Here is a 20,372-nt window from a genome sequence, read left to right on the forward strand (position 1 = left end):
GGGACAGTTAAGACCATAAGTTCACTAACACATTTTGTTTTAACAAAAACATTCAGTATAACGCAGAAATGTACATGATCAAAATAATTGTAATTCAACTTGTGAATTTCAACATTAAGTAAGACTATAAAGTACATTTTATCATATTGATCTTGGAGAGGGTTGTTTTGTATTGTTACTAACATTAGTCATCAGTTTGCAGTCATAAATCTGAGGATGGTCCGGGAATAGGATTCGCAATTGATGACTCATTCCATGACAGACTGTTGTGGGATTTTTCATATCACTATATTAAAAGTTAAAATTATTGTTGAATTCTTGTTTTCATGAAGACATAATTATATAAAAGCAAATTGTTGAGTAATTTTTGCCATCAGCAGTCAAATACAGGCAGTCCCCGGTTATCGGCGTTCCGGTTTTACAGCGCTTTTCTAGCGACGACGATAACTGAATTTTCGACACCGATTGGATCAGCGCTATCATCGCCGATTTTCGGTTGTTGGCGATTTTCGGTTATCGTCACGCTGTTGGGAATGGAACCCCGCCAATAACCGGGCATTGCCTGTAATCACAATCATGGCAATGTTCAAACTTAGTGCCATCATGACATATGTCTATAAATAGAACAGAAGTAGAGGGCTGTCATTGGCTAGCAGGTCTCCATGGCAACCAGCCAACCAATCAGGTTTAGTTGTACTCTGTCTGAGAAAGAATGTTTTGCTCGTAGAAGCTGACGATGACATAAGTGCGTGTGTTTGAATACAACGCATAGTTTTTAATAGTGTATGTATTTTACTGATTACATGAAGAATAGAATGAATTCCTTCTTATTACGGTATTTTGAGTGCAAAATTATTGTTCCAGATTCTTCAGCAACAATTTTTTTTTTTTTTTTTCTTCAGAAGATATTTACTGACACTGTTGACATACATTTAAAACAAAATTCTTCTCTTTAATCTCTCTAGAATTACACTCATAGAGGGAATGGGCAATTTCTCTCTCTCTCTCTCTTTGCTCATATGTTTTTTCATTTGCCACGTAAACACAAGTATTGTTCAGTAACTCGGCTTATGTCTTTGTAAAGTTTACCCATGTCACGTGTTTTTCCTAGAAAACATACAAAGCATTGTACTGTAGCTACCAGTCAGGCAGCAGATAGGTAAAACTGTTAATGCTCAGTGATTGGCTACGATACTTCCTACCGTTCCATACAATAGCATTTTTTAATGACAGTACGTACTATGTGCAAGTTAAATTGGTTACAAATTAAAAGCATTTCAGTTTAGTACAGTATAAATACAGAACAGTATATATGTAAAATATAAATGCAAAGTTTTTAATTTACCTTTGGTAAATAAAAAGGAAAATGGTACGCGACGAGTGGAGGAACAGTAACTATCTTAAATCATGGTCAAACATTACGTATTTTAAATCTGCTGACCCTCATCAGTGTCTGTCTTATCCAATATCCGGATTAACGGGGTTCGGTTTAATGAGGGTCGACTGTATGGCCTACAGCTAAGTGTAAAAACATTCAAGTCACCCCTATTTTCAAGTACATCCATTTTCTTTCATACTTTAAACACTCATCCTACACAGAATCTACCTTAAACTATTATTTAAAACACTTTAGTATCATTTGAAGTCATCTTACAGCATTACCCTTAAAAATATATGGCTGTAAAAAATACCCTTAACCCTTAAGGGACAGGCTAAATATATATTAAACACACCCCCAGAATGGTCAAACTTTTAGGTTGGCCAATTTAAGAAAAAAAACTCATCAATGGAAAGAGGGAGATATGCACATGCATATGGTGTAAGAAAAAAATTTAAAAAATTTTCCCTACCTTTCACAGGAAGTTGAAAGTGACTATTTACATCCTGTGTGGGTCCTATCTTACAAGACACTCATAAAAATATGCTAATTTTACCAAGTTATACATGTTTTTTCTAATAATTTATTTTATTTTGTAAAATTATCATAAGAGATAAGAACTAAAATCAGTAACAAATTTTGAGTACAGTATATTTTTTGTAAATTATTTACGAGATTTACCGAGATGCGGAGATGTAGTAACTTTTTGTAAGGTATACATGTTTTTTCTAGTGTTTCTTTGCAAAATTACAGTTATAGCTGACATACTATCATGAAAGATAAGAACTAAAACCAATTGCAAAAGTCTCAAGACACACTAATCCCCCTCCCCCATCCTGTGCTGAGCTACACAGTAGCCATAAGTCATGTATCGACTACTGAAGTACTGTACTATGAACATCTCTCACACTAAATCCATCCAAATCGTATGGCGAGTAATATTAATACTCGTGTGTTAGCTCATCCGTCACTCAAAACCTGTTATAGATCATCTTCTTGATGATGCCTGTCCATTAAGGATTAAAAATATATGGTTTATAGCCAAGTGTGAAAACTATTCAAGTTACCCCTATTTTCAAGTATATCCATTTTCTCACAGTATTGAAGCAGTCCCATTTTCTTTGTACAGTACATGTGGAAACACTGGGAAGCTAAGTACTGTATACAGTACCTTAATATTTAATATGCATTGAAAAAAATACAACTTTATTGATAGTTTGCTGTGTACTTTAATATTAATATATGAAAGTTAGTAAATGATTTATCATAAAAAATATATTTAGTCATGAAAATAACATGAAAATGCGGTAATTAGCGAATAGTTCTCAATGAAAAAAATTCGTGAAGTGCCAAATTTTTCGCGAAAGTTCGGGGATAAGTCCCACAGAAAAATCCATGAATAGGTGAAGCCGCGAATCCTGAACCGCAAATAGGCGGGGGACGAGTGTATGCAGTTACTGAGAAATGACGTAGAGCTTGCATCAGAACTGGTGCATTAGTGTCTTCATAAGCAGCTAATAAGATTACAAAACTTATATGATGTAGTTGTGATGTATCTCAATCAGCCACTCAGAGGCAGTGAACAAAATTATGTTGCATGGTGTCATTGCTTAGAAGACTAGTGTTCTCCCAGCCACTAAACTTCTATGACATAGTGATGACACCTCTGTCAGCCACTCACAGGAGATAAACAAAATGACATTGATGTTTCTGCTTTTTTTTTTCCAATAAGTCAAAAAATCCTAAGCAGAAGAGTAGTCTTCCAGCTCTCTCCATTCTGCTCTCTCAGCCCTCCTTTCTGTGAATGCAATTACCCAGGTCTAACCCCCCCCCCACAATACTCCTTTATCGGTATGCTGTGTGAACTATTAACAGCTTTACCATCACACTCTTCTATCCTGACAATGTTGCACACCAAATGGAAGGCTTTTTATTCATTGTACAGTATATATCAAAGTTATTCTGTGGTGGGCTGTGGTTGCATGGAGATAGTGCAGATGCAGATAATTGGGGTATTACTGTATACAGTATGGTAAAAAGAACAATTTTGTGTAAGTAACTTACCAAGTAATTACATAGCTATTACTTTCATTTATTCGCAGCAGCTTAAATTCAAATTCCACGGTAGCGACACCGATGTTCTGTGTAGGTGACTAGTCTCACCCCCTAACATGAGAGTTAGGAACAACATATCAGATAATCCTCAGTCAGTTTCTGTCACGTCTGGTATTAACATCGGGTGTCAGCAGCAGCTTTTATATTTTATTTAACTGGACTTTGGTGTTCAATCCGAAAGTCGAGTAGCTGCAGCCAAAACCTTTCAGGATGAGTCTATTATATCAATTATTCACTTTTACAGGGAAAATTGCAGTTAATTGTTTAACTCCTTTGCTGAATGGCATCTTATAACGTAAACATTGGTTCGTTGTCGAACCGATATTTACATTCACTAGTGAACTGATTTTTTTGATAATGAATACCTCTTCAGTAGTGAATTTACAATCTTTATTTTAACTCTCCTTTACTGCAAGTAATGTAATAATATAAAGTGTTGCCGAGTAACGTGATAAAGTAAACTTTGCATTCACTACCATTTACTGCAAGTAATGTAATAATATAAAATGTTGCCGAGTAACGTGGTAAAGTAAACTTTGCATTCACTACCATCTTCATCGAGTAGTGTAATAAAACATAAACATAGCGTTCGCTACAGGACCGATATTTTCTGTAATGATTCTATATATCTCCGCAAGTCTCAAATAATGTTTGTTAGGAGTTGAGATTTGTCTGTATGATGGTATTCTTTGTACTTCAAGGAATTAATTAAACATCTTATTACACTTCCTCTGCAGAGAACTGAAAAAGTGTAAGGGCAGAACGTAGTAAGGAGAGAAATTGTGCTTTTTTTGGTTGCGCTGGGCTTTTGGAAGAATTAACATTCTTGACAGCCGAGGATCGGCTCCGAATGCCCAGGAGCGCTCACCAGCTCCCAATTTCTTGGCTTATGAGCTACTAGCTCACTTGATGCCCAGTTGCCTGGCACCATCTACACCTGGGAGCACCCAGCGCCTGGCACCAGCTCCTAATCTTCTGGTGCCTATAATTTTTTTCTTCTTGCTACTATGCCTGGCTCCCTTGCTTCCTTCCCAAGCCATTGCCAGTCTTGTGTCTGGGTTAACAGAAGTTAACCTTGTAATAGTGAAGTGTTGTGCAGTGGAGGAGGTGTCTACTTATACCCTGATGCTCCTAGAGAGAAATTTCCTATCAAACTCCCCTAAACCTGAGAGGAGGCATACTGGAAGTCCAAGGTAGGTTGGGGGGTTACGCACAGGTAGTTGCCCCCTCAGTCGAGCCTGTTGCCGGTCCCAGGTATCGACAGACAGCTACTGGAAAGGCGTTTTACTGGATGTGTAGTGGAGGATGTGGCTATCTGGCCCTATCAGATCTCCTAAACCTGGTCCCTGTCAGACTCCCCTAAACCTAGGAGGAGGCATACTGTTGGTCCATGGGAGTCTGAAGGGGTTTTTTCCCCATGGGTAGTTGCTCCCTCAGCCGAACCTTTCATTATTTCCCAGGCATTGGTAGATAACCTCTGGAAAGGTGTACAAGTGGACCCTCACAGCTTTTCTTCCAGTGGATCAGACTCTGAGTCTAAAGGGCACAGCTGGCATTTCCAGGATTCTTCCAGGCCATTGAAAAGGCTCGCAGTGGAGGATCAGGCTCCTTTGATCCCTTGTAAGCGCCATAGGGACCAGGAGCCCTCTTGTAGTTTTTGGGACAACGCAGAGCTCCCAGTTTATACTGAGCTTCCAGTGGCTCCCAAGCGCCCAGTGGCCTCTAAATGCCAAGTGGATCCCAGACGTCCAAAGGGTGCTTATGGATCCAGGCGTCCAGTGGGATCTGATGGATCCAAGAGTCCAGTAGGATCTGATGGATCCAAGAGTCCAGTAGGATCTGATGGATCCAAGAGTCCAGTAGGATCTGATGGATCCAAGTGTCCGGTGGGGTCCAATGGATCCAAGCGCCCAGTGGGTTCTGAGGAATCCAAGTGTACAGTGGGATCCGAGGGATCCAAGTGTACAGTGGGATCCAAGAGATCAAGCATCCAGTGAGATCCGAGCAATCAGTAGGATCTGATTACGCAGTGGGATCTGAGGGATCCATGTGTCCAATGGGATCTGATGGATCCAAGTGTCCAGTGGGATCTGATGGATCCAAGTGCCTGGTGGGATCCGGTGGATCCAAGCACTCAGTGGGATCTGATGGATCCAAGTATGCAGTGGGATCCGAGGGATTCAAGCGTGTAGTGGGATCCAAGGGATCTGAACCCCAACCTGCTGTGTCCGGTACCAGTTCTTTGGTTCGGCACCTGAATTTTAAGAACACGCTGTTGTCCTGTCTTGTGCTCCAGTTCCCATTGGACAGAGACCAAGCCTACCTCTGGACAAGACTTATGGGTCAGAGGTGTGGAGTTGCTGAAGGAACCGTCCTCTTTTGGGCTATTTCCTAGTCATCCAAGCATCTGTCAGGGTTGGAAATTTGGCTTTCGTTTAAAAGGAGCAAGACAAGTGTCTTTTGTCTTCCCTCACTCTAGTGCCTTGTCAGATCTAGACTTTCTTGTCAAGTTTGTTGGAAGTCCTAATTTTCTGGACTGACATCAGGAGCACTGGCCAGAGTCCTCCTGTCAACTTTCAGTCGCATCTCTCGGGCTTTCAAGTTTTTCCGTCTGCCAAGAATCTCTGCTTTCAGACGATCCGAGAGTTTTGCCCTTTTTCCCCCTCTTCCTGCCTGGGATATTAGTAGTGAGCCTACTCTAGCTCTGGCGCCCACGAGTTGTTGGCCAAATTGGACAGACCTAATGGAACTTTTACAGTGCATCTTCCAATTTTCCTTCAGTTCTAAGGTTTCGGGCGAAGACTGAATGCCATAAGCCTCTTGGCTCTTCACTCCACTGAAGATTTACATGTTGACAGGTGCTGTTCTCTACTTCCTGTCAGTGGCAAAAACTACCGTCTTCTCAAGGTCTTCTTGCAGTTTCATTCTTTGTTGAACGACTTTCCTGTAAGGTGCCAATTCCCGTTTACCTGGACCCTTTCATGAGCTCCTGGCACCACTTCCTAGTGCCTGGCACATTCGTCCAAGCGCCCAGCACATGCTCTAGAGCGCTCATCATTATATCTAGCACTCGGCGGCCACCTCCATACGCCTGGCGTAAGTTCATGGGGCCCAGGTTCTTACAATTTTGGAATTTTTCAAGCCATTAGAACTTTTCAGAATCATTCTCTGCGTACAGTTCTGCACATCTTTGTTTTGTACAAGGGTAACGTTGAGTCCACGCTAAGCGTTGTCAAGTTCAGTTTTCGTTGAATCTGCATGGATTTCAACGTCTTCACTTGACTGTCATAAAGTCCGCAGAGTTGGCAGCTAGTTCACATGGTTGTCTGCGATTCTTCCCGTCCTTCAACTAGTTTGCTCTTTTGGCTGCAAGTTTACATGATCATCAATGTGAGGCATGTCCACAGCAGATAGAGAACAAGCCAGACAGCCTCTTCCTTTAGTCTTCATGGTTATTGAATGGATTTTGGAGATGCAGGAAGCACCCTTCCTTGAACTTGCCAGGTGTTGGCCTCCTGGCAGCACAAGTTTTCTCTGGAGTCCTTGTTCCTCTTGTATTTAAATACTTATAGTTGTCCAAACTTAGTAGTTTGTAAAGAAGTTCCTTCATTCATGAACCTAGTCTTGGATTTCTTTTCAACACTTTGATCACAGGTTTGGGAGCCTTCTTAGGGAAGCAGGGTTTTTCCAGGGCGTGGTCTCTGGAAAGATGGATCCTTCACTTCCTTCTCATAGAGCTGGAAGTTTGTTCACATAACTTCAATGCTTTTTGAACTTAGTGCACTCCTAGACTGTGGTAACCATTCAGACTAGACCGCAGTTCTAATGTTTTTATGTAAGCAAGGCTCTACCCCACGTCTTCCCACCTCTATAGGAAGAGCCCTGTTTCTGTGGACAGATCAGTCAGGTCTTCTAGTCACTTGATCAGTTCATAGAACTAAAACCCTATCAGATGTACTGAGACGTCAGAAGGGGACCGTCTGCTGTGATCTGTGGAATCTGTGGGACAGACCCTTCTTGGACCTGTTTGCCCCTTCAAGGAATCTTTGTTTTCCTCCTTTTGTGGTCCATACCATCCCTATAGCATGTGCAACAGACCCCATGCTATAGACAGATCCATCGCACCTCCTCTCTTCACGCCCTTCATCACGATCAAGGAGGAGCGACACAATCTTCAGGCTAACTCTAAGTTATTTTGTCCATTTAGTCCTATTCTGGCCCATATCATGGTCCCTGAACCTGCTTGGTTGTGGCCAGACTCTACAGGATATTCCCCCACTGTGTTTTCTCGGACAACCTCACTTCAAGAGTTCTACCAAGGTAGTCAGATCTTTCTCCGACCGACTCCAGACTGTCCAGAGGATTATCAATTGAAGATCTTTTTGAGACGTATAGCAGAGACCATTGCAAGATGTGGAAGTCAATCTTCTCTCTTCATCTGGGGATCGACTTTCTGAGGCTAGTATCTCAGGCCCTACGTCTCCTCTGCGAGACGTCCATGTTCCTTTTGCAGTTATCCCTCTTAAGGGGTATGGAACTATTCATAACTCATGTGGAAGCATGGAGACCTAGTTCATTGGCATCTGTACCCTTAATTTCCTTTGAAGTTCCTAACAAGCCTAAGCAAGGAAGAAGGAGACATGGTTCGCTCGTTTCTCCTTGGATTTTAGTCTAAGGGTAGGGATCCATCCAATACCTTGTCTGTTTTCTTTCTCCCTTAGGAATTTTACGGATATCCGTGACTTCCAGGAGTGCCAACAACACCCAAGCTCATAGCTCGTGTGGTGCCCTGCTATCCTGGCGTCAGCAATAGCCTGGCACCAGCTCTGGCTATGACGTCAGCTTTTGCTCTGAGCACCCAGTAGCGCTCACTAGCTCTGAGGAAGACTCTAAAGTTTTCTGTCCAGTTTGAATGTTCAGGTTAGAAGTCCATCCAGAACCTATGGTGTAATGGCAAGAACTACTTTCTTCCTCTGATTAGAACTCCTGGCGGCAACTGCAACCTGGCACCAGCACCTTCTCTGAGATACAGAAGGCTCTGAGGAGGAACAGGGAGCTCTCTGCCCAGGTGGGTGGTATGGTATTGCCTAAAAAGCCGGAAGTCCCATGCTATCCATAACCCAGGGAGTTAGGGCAAGAGCTCGTCTCATTCTCTGATTAGAATGTGTTACCCTTTATCCTAATGGACTTTATCTTATGAGACACATTCAGATTTAGGGGAAGCATTTTCCTCCTCCTGGTGAAAGCTAAAGATGTCAGAACAGCGACTACCTCGTCAGCTTTCAAACACTATATATCCCTTACACCCATTTGACAATCAACCTACTGGTAGTATGATCGTTCTTAGTTTCTCATAACTCTGAGGGAGTTGAAACATTGTTTAAAATTTTGGCAGTACCTTGCAGTTTTTAGTTACTGGCGTGGCATCATGGAAGGAAGCATAGGATTTTCTCCTACTGCCTCTTTACCTTGTAGTTAAGTGTTGGATTTTGGGGAGCCGGAGGGGGTACAATGTACCCGGAGCACCCGGCACTCTTAGTGGTTGGGTTGTGGTTTTACTTTAGTGTGGGTGACAACATGATCAGGTTGTTTTTATTATGGTACTGTGCCCAGGGCAAGGGCACCTTTAAAGTTCTGCTAGCCTCCCTAATCGCCTGAAGTAGTGCCTCATGAAGCGCCTGAAGAAGTGCCTCCCCGAGCGCTAGAAGAAGTGCCTCCCCAAGCGCCTCCTGAAGGTGAAGAGGCGCCTTCAGAGGAGATGTAACTCTTCTACTTTGCTGTGCAGTCATATCGTGGTCATTCATCAGACTGCACAGCTAATTCATCATCATCTTTAATCAAGATTCATCACTGGTGAGTACCCACATGATTTATGTGTGTAGAAATCTTAATATGTACGTTGTATTAAATTTTTTTAATGTGCATATGTATTTTTGTTTCTCTCTCTCTCTCTCTCTCTCTCTCTCTCTCTCTCTCTCTCTCTCTCTCTCTCTCTCTCTCTCTCTCTCTCTCTCTTTTATGAATTACGCACATACCAGTGTTTCCCCTGTAAAAGAAAACAGGATGGCTTGAATAGTAACTGTATTAAAGAAAATTTGCATGGTGAATACGTAGGGGGCACTGGATTATTTCCACACGTAGCTGTAAGCCGTATATTAGATACGTATATTTTTAAAGGTTAAATGATTAAGATGACTTTGAAATTATATTATTAATAATATAATTTCAAAGATTAATACAGTAATAGGATAATAGTTTAAAGTATATTTGATGTAGGATGATATTTTTAGGTATACATTTGGTGTATGAACTTTGAAGATAGGCAGTTATAAGCATTTTTAAGGGGGGCGGGTGTCAAGTGTTCGCTGATTTTAACTTCGCGGGGGCATCTGGTACACATCCCCCATGAATACGGGGAGGTCCACTGTATACTTTCTTGAAACTTATTGCAGCCATGCACAACAGGAAGTTGCCAGTTCCTGCTCCGTCTTCCCGGACCCTTGGGCTACAGCGGAGGGCACCTTTCAACACCCGTCGGACAATCTCGACACGTACGCTTTTCCTCCGTTCTGTCTTATTTGTCAGGTGATCAACAGGGTAATGATCATCACGAACCTCAGGATGACCCTGGTGGCTTTTAAATGGCCAGATGCTGAGTGGTACCCGGACCTGCTAGCTCTGCTATCTGAGGCATCGAGAGAAATTCATCCCTGGCACAACCGCCTTTGGCAACTCCATGTAGAGAGGTTCCACCAGCCCATTGAGTCCCTATCCCTTCATGGTTGGAGACTATCCAGCATCTCCTGTGAGCAAGAGGCTATTCTCACCAAACAGCGTCAGAGATGTCTGGATATGGATATTTTTGGAAATCCTCTGCGGACATCTACCAAGGGAAATGGCCCATCTTTTGTGGTTGGTGTCATGGAAGAGGTTTCTCTCTGGACAGAGGTACTATTCAGCAGGTAGCAGACTTTCTCGTCATCCTTCGCCAAGAGAAGCATCTGTCTGTCTCAGCAAGTAAGGGCTACAGAGCCGCCCTGGGCTAATCCTACATCTAAAGGGCTGAGATCTCTCTTCCTCATGGAGATCTCCATGCTGGTGAGAAGCCTTGAAAAGTCTTGCCCTCCCAGGGAACTCAGGTCCCCTGAGTGGGATGTGACTCGTCCTTCAGAGCCTGAGTGGTGCACCTTACGAGCCTTTACAAGAGTTGTCAGACAGGGATCTGACACTCAAGACTGTATTTCTGCTTCCCTGGCATTGGCAAAGAGAGTAGGTGAACTCCATGGTCTTTCTTATGCTACTTTGTCCAGTTAGAGTGCTGCAGTTCCTCTTTAAAAGGACTCGACAGCTCAGGCCTGGGTGTTGATGACTTTTTGTTAGTACTGGCAAGACCAAGAAAGAGGTGTCCAAGAACACAATCTCTTTCTGGCTTCGTGAGACTATCAAGCAGGCATACTCAACGTCAAACAAAGAGGATTTGGGTACTCTCTGGCCCAGAGCTCATGAGGTCTGGGGCATCTCTCCATCCCTCGCATTCAAGAAGAACCAGTTGGTGAATCAGGTGCTGAGAGCAGGGGCGTGGTTGCATCAGACAATGTTCACTTCCTTTTATCTGGGGGACATTGCCCATAGGTCTTTGGACACCTTTATTTTGGGTCCTGTGGTGGCTACTCAACAAGTTGTGTAGCTCATCCTGTTCCCCTAGCAGGACAGGTGGCATCTGGTCTAAGATGTATGGTCATAGAAGTGAGAGCGAGTGTGTGTGACTTGTCCCCCTTCTTTCCTCTTCTTGTACCTCTCCTCTTCCAGCAGGCAAAGGATAGGTTGTTACGCCATCATGAGCTGGACGAACACAGATGCAGGTGAGTAGTCAGCCTTTCAATTTTTTCCACTGTTATGATCTAATAGAAGCAAGTCCTGCCCTCACTCTAGCAAGGGAAGAGAGGGATTGGCAATAAAACTAACCCATTACTTATCTTGGCTTTATTGTCTCTGACATAGTGTTCTTCCAAGCCTTTTTTGAAGTAATGTTGCTTCCAAACCTATTACTTTGAAAAGCCTGTAAGCCTGACAGTTGAGCACACAATTGTTCCCCTGATCAGAAGCATGGGACTACTTCCTTTGCTCGACATTACACAACCAAGAAAAACTCCCAGGTAAGGCGAACCTCCAGTCGGTTATGAAGTTTACTCAGATCCTCCCACCAATCAGTAAGGCTTCCTATGTGAAGACCAAGGGTTTGTATTTGTGTAGGAATAAATTACAAATTTTTAAAGTAATTTCCATTTTTCCTAATATACAAACCTGAGGTCTTTACATACACTTCCCACCCGTATCCACCCCTCATTCTGTTTCCTTGGCTATAAGGCAAGTAGTTGCGCAACTCGGCAGTTTAATTACCAAACAACATTCATTTGTAGAATAGCCTGCTCCAGCTCACGCTGAAGGTAATTCCTATGTAAAGACCTCAGGTTTGTATGTTAAGAAAAATACAAATTACTTCCAAATTTTGTCATATTGTAAATGTCACCCTTAAACTAGGGAAGTCCCTGAAGATGTTTCTTTTTTGGGCCTCTTAAAATCAGTCACTAAACAGAATGCTGAATGACCTTAAGTACATACAGTATAGAATCTGTTCATAGTCCTTTTTTTTCTTGTACCTTGGAATTTATGGTTAAAAAGTCACTGTGTATTAAAAAATATTCATTACAACTTTGCTTGCTGTGCTTCTTAATACTGAAAGTGATCAGCCTTAGTTTGATTATTGTAAATACTGTACCCATTTGCACATTTCAGTTGCCACAGTTATGAACATTGCTGCATAGGGTATTTTAGGGGAAAATTTGTTAAATTAGGGGTGTTTGGTACAGTAAACCCCCTGTATTCGTGGGGGTTGTGCACCACCCGCGAATGGCTAAAATCCGTGAATACTTAAAACCCCTTTAAAAACACTTAGAACTTCCTATTTTGATAGTTCAGACACAAAAAAAAACTAAAAATGCTCATACTTGAGTATTTTAATAGTTTTATCACAAAAAGTGCATTTAGTTATGAAAATTATATGAAAATACAGTAATTAGTGAATATTTCTCAGTAAAAAATACCGCAAATGGGTAAATTTTACGCGAATAATGTGTATATGTGTTCCATAGAGAAATCCGCGAATCGTGAGAACGCAGATAATGGGGGTGGGCGGTTGTTTACTGTACTATCATGATGTATAGGGCCTAATATTATTGTATAGGTTTGTTGTTTATTGAAAACAATAAACAATGTTTGCTTGTGGTAGGCCATGTACCCAAGTCAGGTGAGGGTTTTGGGTAGGTTAGATTAGCTTAGTTGTTGACTGTGTACAGTATTCTTTAGATTTACCCTGGTGTTTTTCATGTACAGAATATGTTTAATGCTGTCTTGTATTTGTTGGTCATTTATGAAAGGTTATATAGATAGTTGTAGACCAGTAGTAGTCATTGTGAAGATGTTCCTTACTCAGATATGTTACCCACCCAAGTATTGAATAGGTTAAGGAAAAAATATTTTTAATGTAACGTACTTTATTGGTACATTACTGCACTGCTACATATTGCTTGTTTTTTTTTTTATTTTGAGAAGGTTTGTATCAGGAAAGCTACATACATGGAAATTGTTATGTCTTGGTTTAAAGTAGACTGGCATATGTTCATTCCAAGTTTTCTCGAATTGTTATCATACAGGGCTGTAATTGAAAGTATGAGAGGCGTTTCTGAAGTTACTGTTGAAAACAGCAAATTGAATTAGAAAAGTGAATTAGAAAATTTAATTGCCACCAGATGTCTTTATTAGTGTACTTTTTCTTTCAGTGGAGCACACTGCGACTGGAACTGCCACTGGGGGTTTTGAGGAGTGTGTGTGTAGGTTTGGTTAGTGAACTGAAACGTTTAACGAAATACACTCCAGCTCTCTCCATTGCTTCGGCCCTCATACACCGCCTGGCACACCTCTTGCCGCCTCCGACACCTGACACTGGGCAAGGGCCACCTGGCAATAGTGCACCTGATAGAGATGCCATGTTTAGTGAAGCTGCTAGATTAGCTACATTCATCAAATGGCCTCACATGAATTACAAGTAAGTTTGTTGTTTTAATATGTGGTTTAATTTTTCATGTTCATTTTCAAACCTGTTTTTCCACCATCACCATCATCATTTCAATAAAATTAATGAAATATCCATCTAACTGTAACTTGATCAACACTTGACAGAAAGAATTTTACATTTATGACTGGTTGGGTTAGTAGACCCTGTTTTCTGCCTTCTCACTTGCATGTAGCTCAAGTGAGTTTAAGGTTTTCCAGTCATTTTTTATTTGCTGCCTTTGTGAGAGGTTCTTTTCTCAAAGTGGTACTGGTTGAAGGAACATCATGCTGAGTATTTATGGTCTGTTTTTGAGTTGATGTTGTTAGTGACATTATTGTCATCTGAGAGTTCATTTAGGATTTGTTGAGTGAAGGATTGCTCAAATGGATTTTCTAAGTTAAAGTACGGAGGCCAAACCCACTGTGACAATTGTCCTTACTGTCAGATCCATCTGTGCTGTAGAATGAACTGGGTAATTATCTATAACCAGTAGTCCACTGGTGCACATGTGCAAATAGTCACTCATAGACTTTCTTGCTTTTTCATCTTTTAAACTTTAGAATTGGCATGTCTAGGGATAGAGTGACTGTGGTTTGAGTGCTCTACATTATGAATGCTCGATTTCCCTGTTTCAAACTAGACTAACAGCCTAAGTTTGGTTGCCTCCAGCTTCACTTAGTACTTGTGTATGTTAGCTCTTTATTTTCTGGGTGACAGGAAGCCTTCCTCATACAAAGAAAATACTTCATATCTACCAACATACTTTTACTATATTTTGCCTATGAGATATGTTTACTAGGCCTTGGAAGTTCTTGACAGTCTTTGTTGCTATTGCCAGCCTTATCAATCCAGTCATCATTTCATATTTTCAAATGCTGATATCCTCAGAATACTAAACTTTGATTTTACTGGTAGCACCTTCCTCATAGCCCCTTCTGTAAGGCTTCTTACACACTACAAGCGAAGCTGAGCAGCTGACGGGAAGCGACTTGAGCCTCAAACGATTAGGTGTTTACATACAAGCCTAAAATGCGGAGCGATTAGGTGCATTTTGATGTTTTCTTAAAAAAATAGTGTACAACATCAAGTTATTATATTTTGTTATTATTAACAAACTATTCTTCTTGTTAAAAAATACCTGATGAGCATGTCGATGAGGGAATGTGATACAAGAGGCTCTTACCGTAGTTATGCACTAAATGCAAGAACTGACACTTTATCGGTCAGCAGCTGATATTTTCTTTAAATTCTTAGTAGAGAATACAACTTCTATAATTCCATTTAAATCACTATATGCACTAAATTCTTTCAAATTTCTCAATAAAAACTCACCTTTGAACGCATCTTCTTGGCCATATTGACAGCAACTTGCAGCACTCAATCAGTCAAGAAACAGACTGAATGTTTCTTTACATCTCAAAGCGAAGTTCGTTTTGATTTCGATACTTGAAATGGTAATATATACCAACTCTCTCATCAATTTTCCAGTCACCAATGGTTTACTTGCTTAAAACAATTAAACATTTGATTAGAACTGTATTTAACAAGTTCTATTAAATATATATTGATCTTTTATATCCGTTTACTATAAACATTCAACAGAAAACGTTAACGGGAACTTACCTAATTTGATTGTCGCTAGCGATAAAAAATATCGTCCATTTATTGAGCATCTTTGCCTTTCACGCTCGTGTGTGAAGACCAAAGCGTTTCTGCATAGGAATATCTAAAAACATTAATATCCTTCTGTTAGTGTGTAAGAAGCCTAAGTTTCCTCCAAGCAGCCGTTTCCACTTTCCAAGGCAGATGAATGATGTGTCTTGATGATTTGATTGTCAGCTAGACCACACTGTTTCTGACAATGTGGTACAGGTAAAATATATAGTATGGCACAAATAAGATAAATAGATTTCCATTTCTAGAGCATCAAGAGCTTTTTAATTTTGTAAGGTGGTATTTATTTTGTAAAAAATTAAGAAAATTGTAGCTTAAAGGAAAGTATATTGAAAGAATAGTTGGATTTAAATTTAAAATTGCCCCTTTTTATTGCATTTTAGAAATATGTTTTTCTTATTAATTTCAGGTGGGCATTGCCAGAACAGATGGCTCAGGCTGGATTTTTCCATCAGCCAATTGCACCAGATGATGATCGGGCAATGTGCTTCATATGTAGTGTATGCCTTGTTTATTGGGAGCCAACTGATGAACCATGGTTTGTATTTAGACTCTTGTCAGTTGCACCTTTAGTGCTTGAGATAGTGTTTTTATTTGGTGTGAAGACTTTAATTTATTTGTGTATTTTTTAATTTTTTATCTTTTTTTCATAGGTCTGAGCACGAACGCCATTCCCCAAACTGCCCTTTTGTGAAGGGTGAATACACGCACAATGTTCCATTATCAGTCACACATGCCACTAGCCCAGCTTTGATCCATAGTGAAAGGGCAGAAGAGGTTGCATATATTAGTCACACAAACAGCCACCAGTTCATCGCATCAGCAACGAGACATGGCAGTATTGTAGTTTGGAATACTGTAAAAGAATTGAAAGTAAGTCATTAATAGTTAGTAGTTTAAAGACTGACAAAGTTGACATTTTTATATAAGTAACTTAAGTAATTACACAACTATAGTTTCTAACTAGTATGATAGCTTAAATTCAGAATTCACGGTAACACTTTGATTGTTTAGTGCAGGTGACCAGTACTACACGCTAACAGCAATACTAGGAACGACTTAACAGATAACCTCATTCTGTTTCTGTCGTCCTCGATGTAAACATCAGATATTTGTGGCAGCTCTTTTCATTGTTTGCTGGTTGCCTAACAGGATTTTGGTGATGTATTATCACTGATTTCAAGTACCCTTCAAGCCTATACTTTCAGGATCAGTATTTTTTTATTAACCTCTGATTCAAGTTTATCATGTTTTGCAAATTGATTACCTGCTTCCTTGATTTCTACTTAGTAAGTAGAAAATCTGCTACTAGATATAGAAGCAGTCATTGTCCACTTCAGGTTAAGTTTAGCACCAACCAGCGGCAGTTTTTACTGCAGGCTCTCTCAACTAACAAGGAACAAGCATTGTATTCAATGCTAACAACTTTTCTAATTCATTACATTACTTAATGTTTTGGAATAAAATATGTCCATCTATCCCACCTCCTGTCAGTGTGGGATTCAGCTATGTAATTATACTTGGTAAGTTACTTATATAAAAATGACGTGACATTTTTATTTTAAAGTAATTACATGATCGGAGCCTTCCCTCCTCATCTCTGATGGACGTAAGCATAAACAGAATGAAGTTATATGCTAAGTCATTCCTAATATTGCCATTAGTGGGCGGTACTGGTCACCTGCTCTAAATAATCGAAGCACTACCTAAAATTGTTAAATTAAGCTGTTGTACTAGTTAGAAACTGTAGCTATGTAATTACTTGGTAAGTATATATAAAACTTAAATTTATTATAAAAATGTCATTTTTGTTGTTGTAAGAATTTGTGCCATTTCTCAGGTCTGTTGTTATAAAGGATTTTCTGAGTATGTTATGACAAATTTTTTTGAAAATATTTGCCAAAGGGCGCAATTGAATACTGGCCCACAGAAGTCAGTAGCAGAATTTTTTTGTTTTTTAGGGAAACTTGACCTTGCAGGAAAAGAAATGGAAACATGCAATGAGATAATAGTTTTTACTTCATGTCTGCATTAAGGCTGAATTGCCAAACCAGCTGAATGTAAATTAAAAATTTAACTAGCTTCCAGGACCAGTTCACATATGCAACATTGTAATTCTTGTGTTAGCACAGAAATGGTTATTTTTACTATGTAAACTCTAAAAGATACTGTGTATAGTAATTTCCTCACCAGCCTTTACTTGATACTTTTCACATTTTACTTTACTCCAGTTGCTAATGGTACTTTGCATTGAATTTCCCTTTACAGAAAGAAGTTAGTTTTTCAATTGATCCTTCTGATTCAACAATTTTAGACAAGCATTTCTCAGACACCATAGGGTACACAGATGTTCCCCTGCAACCCCCCGTTCCCCGTGAGGCATGGGTCTGGGGAGAAGATGAACAAAATGGTTCTGTTGGCACCGAAGACAATGTTGATCTCCCTGGACCTTGTTCTGAAACTGATGCACAAGTCACTGTTACTGCTGATACTGATGCCGTTGTGCAATCGCCTGTCCCTTCTTCACCAACGCTACCCCCTACCTCTCCACCCTCGCCACCAGCACCAGTTTCACAGGTGGTAGAATTGCCCCTGGATGATATAGCAGTTGGTGAGTTGGATCCTCAAGGATAGTGTATGATGAAATTGAGTTTTATATTACTATAATGTAGCATTACTTTTTTTTTTTTTTACATCTTGGTGTGCTTGTGATTTTAAATGTTAATTTATCACAAATCTTTATTTATATAAATGGTACTATGATAGCCGCCATCAGCTTTTTCTTGAAAAAATGGGAAATGTTAAGGGGTGTTTTTATGTTGTGCTATTGTGTGCAGTAACTTGTAAGCAGACATTTATTGGCCAGAAGTCAATGCAAGTAGATCACCAAAAGTGCAAAACTTTTTAGACTTAAAATAGTAACCTTTCTAAATGTACATCATCTTGATTGATCTTAGCCATTTATTTGATCTTTGTTTTTCAGATGAACTGTTTGCTCCTCCTCGTCCCTCACATGACGTAAGGGTATCATCTTTGTGTGTATTGGCAGATCCTAATGAAGTATCTCAGAGATACAAGGGTGCAGCAATTGCCTTGACATCATCTGCACGGTCAAGCTTGGTGGTTGGGGTGGGATTGAGACGTTATGAATTGTTTGGGGCATCAAGTGGAGACCGTCAGGAAACTTGTGATGTAGGATTAGTCCAGGTGTTAAATAATGTTAATCAGGCTAGCCAAAGAGAAGCTGAAAGTTTAGATATAATGAAATTAGATTCTTCTAGACGAGGCTCAACAGAGGAAGACATTGAATCTGATTGTGTAGCAGTGCCGTCAAAGTCTGTGTCATTGAGTGAGTCTGCCATTGTATCAACATCTGTATCCAGTGGCCAGCAGAACTTTGTACCGTATTTGCTTGTTTATGATCTGAATGTGAAGGTGTCACAGTCAACTACAAGCAATAAAGTTGCCACAAAATCTGTCAATCAGGGACCCTATAAAAAATCCACTGTGAAGGTTGGAACATTTGGGGATGCTACAATTATACCACACCCTAAGGCAAAGCTTTTGTGGTCTAATCCTTTAGCTAATGACCTGTTTTTTACACCCCCAACTTATTTGTCAAAAGTAAAGGTACATCCCAAGTGGGGACAACTTGTATTCCTAAGTCAAAAGCCAAAGATAATGTGGTGTCAACTACAACATCCGAGCCGGACTCCAAGAATGACATTTTAAAGAAGGAACCCAAGTGCATTCAGTGTATTCCTTTGCCACATAAGTTAAATAGTGTCAAGCTTCATTTAACAGTGGACCAAATAGTCCCCACTCCTTGTGGGGAGTACATTGTAGTGACACTGAGCACGAGTGATGGGCTATTAAACTGTGGTAATAGTTCTGGAAGTGCACCCACAGACAGTAGTAGTGATGGTGCAGTGGGGGGAGTGAGGGAAGTTTATGGTGCTGTTATTGTGTATCGAGTGTATCGTGGTGGTGAAGTCGTCAGCTTGCAGGAAGAACCTTTGAATACAAGACTCTTAACTTCGTGGGAATTGGTGACCAAGAAATTGTTGATGTTGCCTCCAGAGGTTTGTGTTCTTAATTGTCTTCATTACCGCTTTTTAAGAATTATTTATAGGGATACCTGACTTTAACAATACTGTATTTCCTCAAAGCATATAAAAGGGCTTAGAAATATCTTTACACTTTGGAAATTAGATGGCCAGCTTTTATGTAGATTTTAAAAAATTTTTGAACTTTTAGTGGATGTTTATTTAAGGTAAAATAGGCATTAGTTAAGAACTTGGTTTTTTTTTTTTTGGTTACCATGTACAGTGATCTTTGTGGGGAGTACTGAAGGCACTACTACCACTAAAAGTTCTTTGCGACATTCTTTCAACTCCTGCAATGCTTTCTGTTCTATAGAGAGACTTTAACTGTCAAACTAAATTAAGGTTACTGTGCTCCAGGTTTTATCTTTTATGTTAGGGAAAATTTGGAGGGTGATCCATTTGAATCTAGAATATAATTCACTGTTCTTGTACTTTACTACTTTATAATGATAAAAATGGTAAAATGAGGTGATGCAACAAGACTACTGAGTCAAAATCTTAACTACTCTTTTAGAGCTGTCTTTAATAATAATTTGCAAGATTTTACTACTTTACTACTTGAATCAAAATTTGAGAATGTCAGCAAACAGGACATCAACAAATTACAATTATGATTACAAAATACTTTTGTTGGCCCAGTGAATCACATTTTTATATAAGTAACTTACCAATTAATTACATAGCTAACAGTTTCTATTAACTGGCAGCTAAAATTTTGAAATCTGCAGTAGCGATTCTTTTGTTTACATTACGGTACAGGTAACTGACCCCACCCACTTTTGGGAAAAGAGGAAACAACTGAGCAAAGGGCTTCAATATGTTTCTGCCAGCTTACAACGATGGTTGTGAGCTGCGGCTGGTTTTGAAATCCTCAGACTTTGCTATATACGACAGTCCCTGGTTAACGGCAGGCGTTCTGTTCTGACGGTGTGATAATAACCAAAAATCGACCATTTTTGGGGCTTATTGGCGCCCAAAAGTGCCG

General features: G+C 40.1%; 1 protein-coding gene across 1 annotated transcript in view; it reads left to right on the plus strand.

Annotated features, from left to right (window-relative positions):
• Positions 1-20,372, plus strand: part of Bruce (BIR repeat containing ubiquitin-conjugating enzyme) — a 361,218-nt gene that overhangs the window by 22,856 nt on the left and 317,990 nt on the right. The window contains 6 exon segments of the mRNA XM_067128151.1: positions 13,333-13,598; positions 15,691-15,819; positions 15,935-16,154; positions 17,550-17,892; positions 18,265-18,888; positions 18,891-19,363. Coding sequence (XP_066984252.1) covers positions 13,333-13,598; positions 15,691-15,819; positions 15,935-16,154; positions 17,550-17,892; positions 18,265-18,888; positions 18,891-19,363 — 2,055 coding nt within the window.

This window comes from Macrobrachium rosenbergii, chromosome 3 (assembly GCF_040412425.1).
Source record: "Macrobrachium rosenbergii isolate ZJJX-2024 chromosome 3, ASM4041242v1, whole genome shotgun sequence".
NCBI lineage: Eukaryota > Metazoa > Arthropoda > Malacostraca > Decapoda > Palaemonidae > Macrobrachium > Macrobrachium rosenbergii.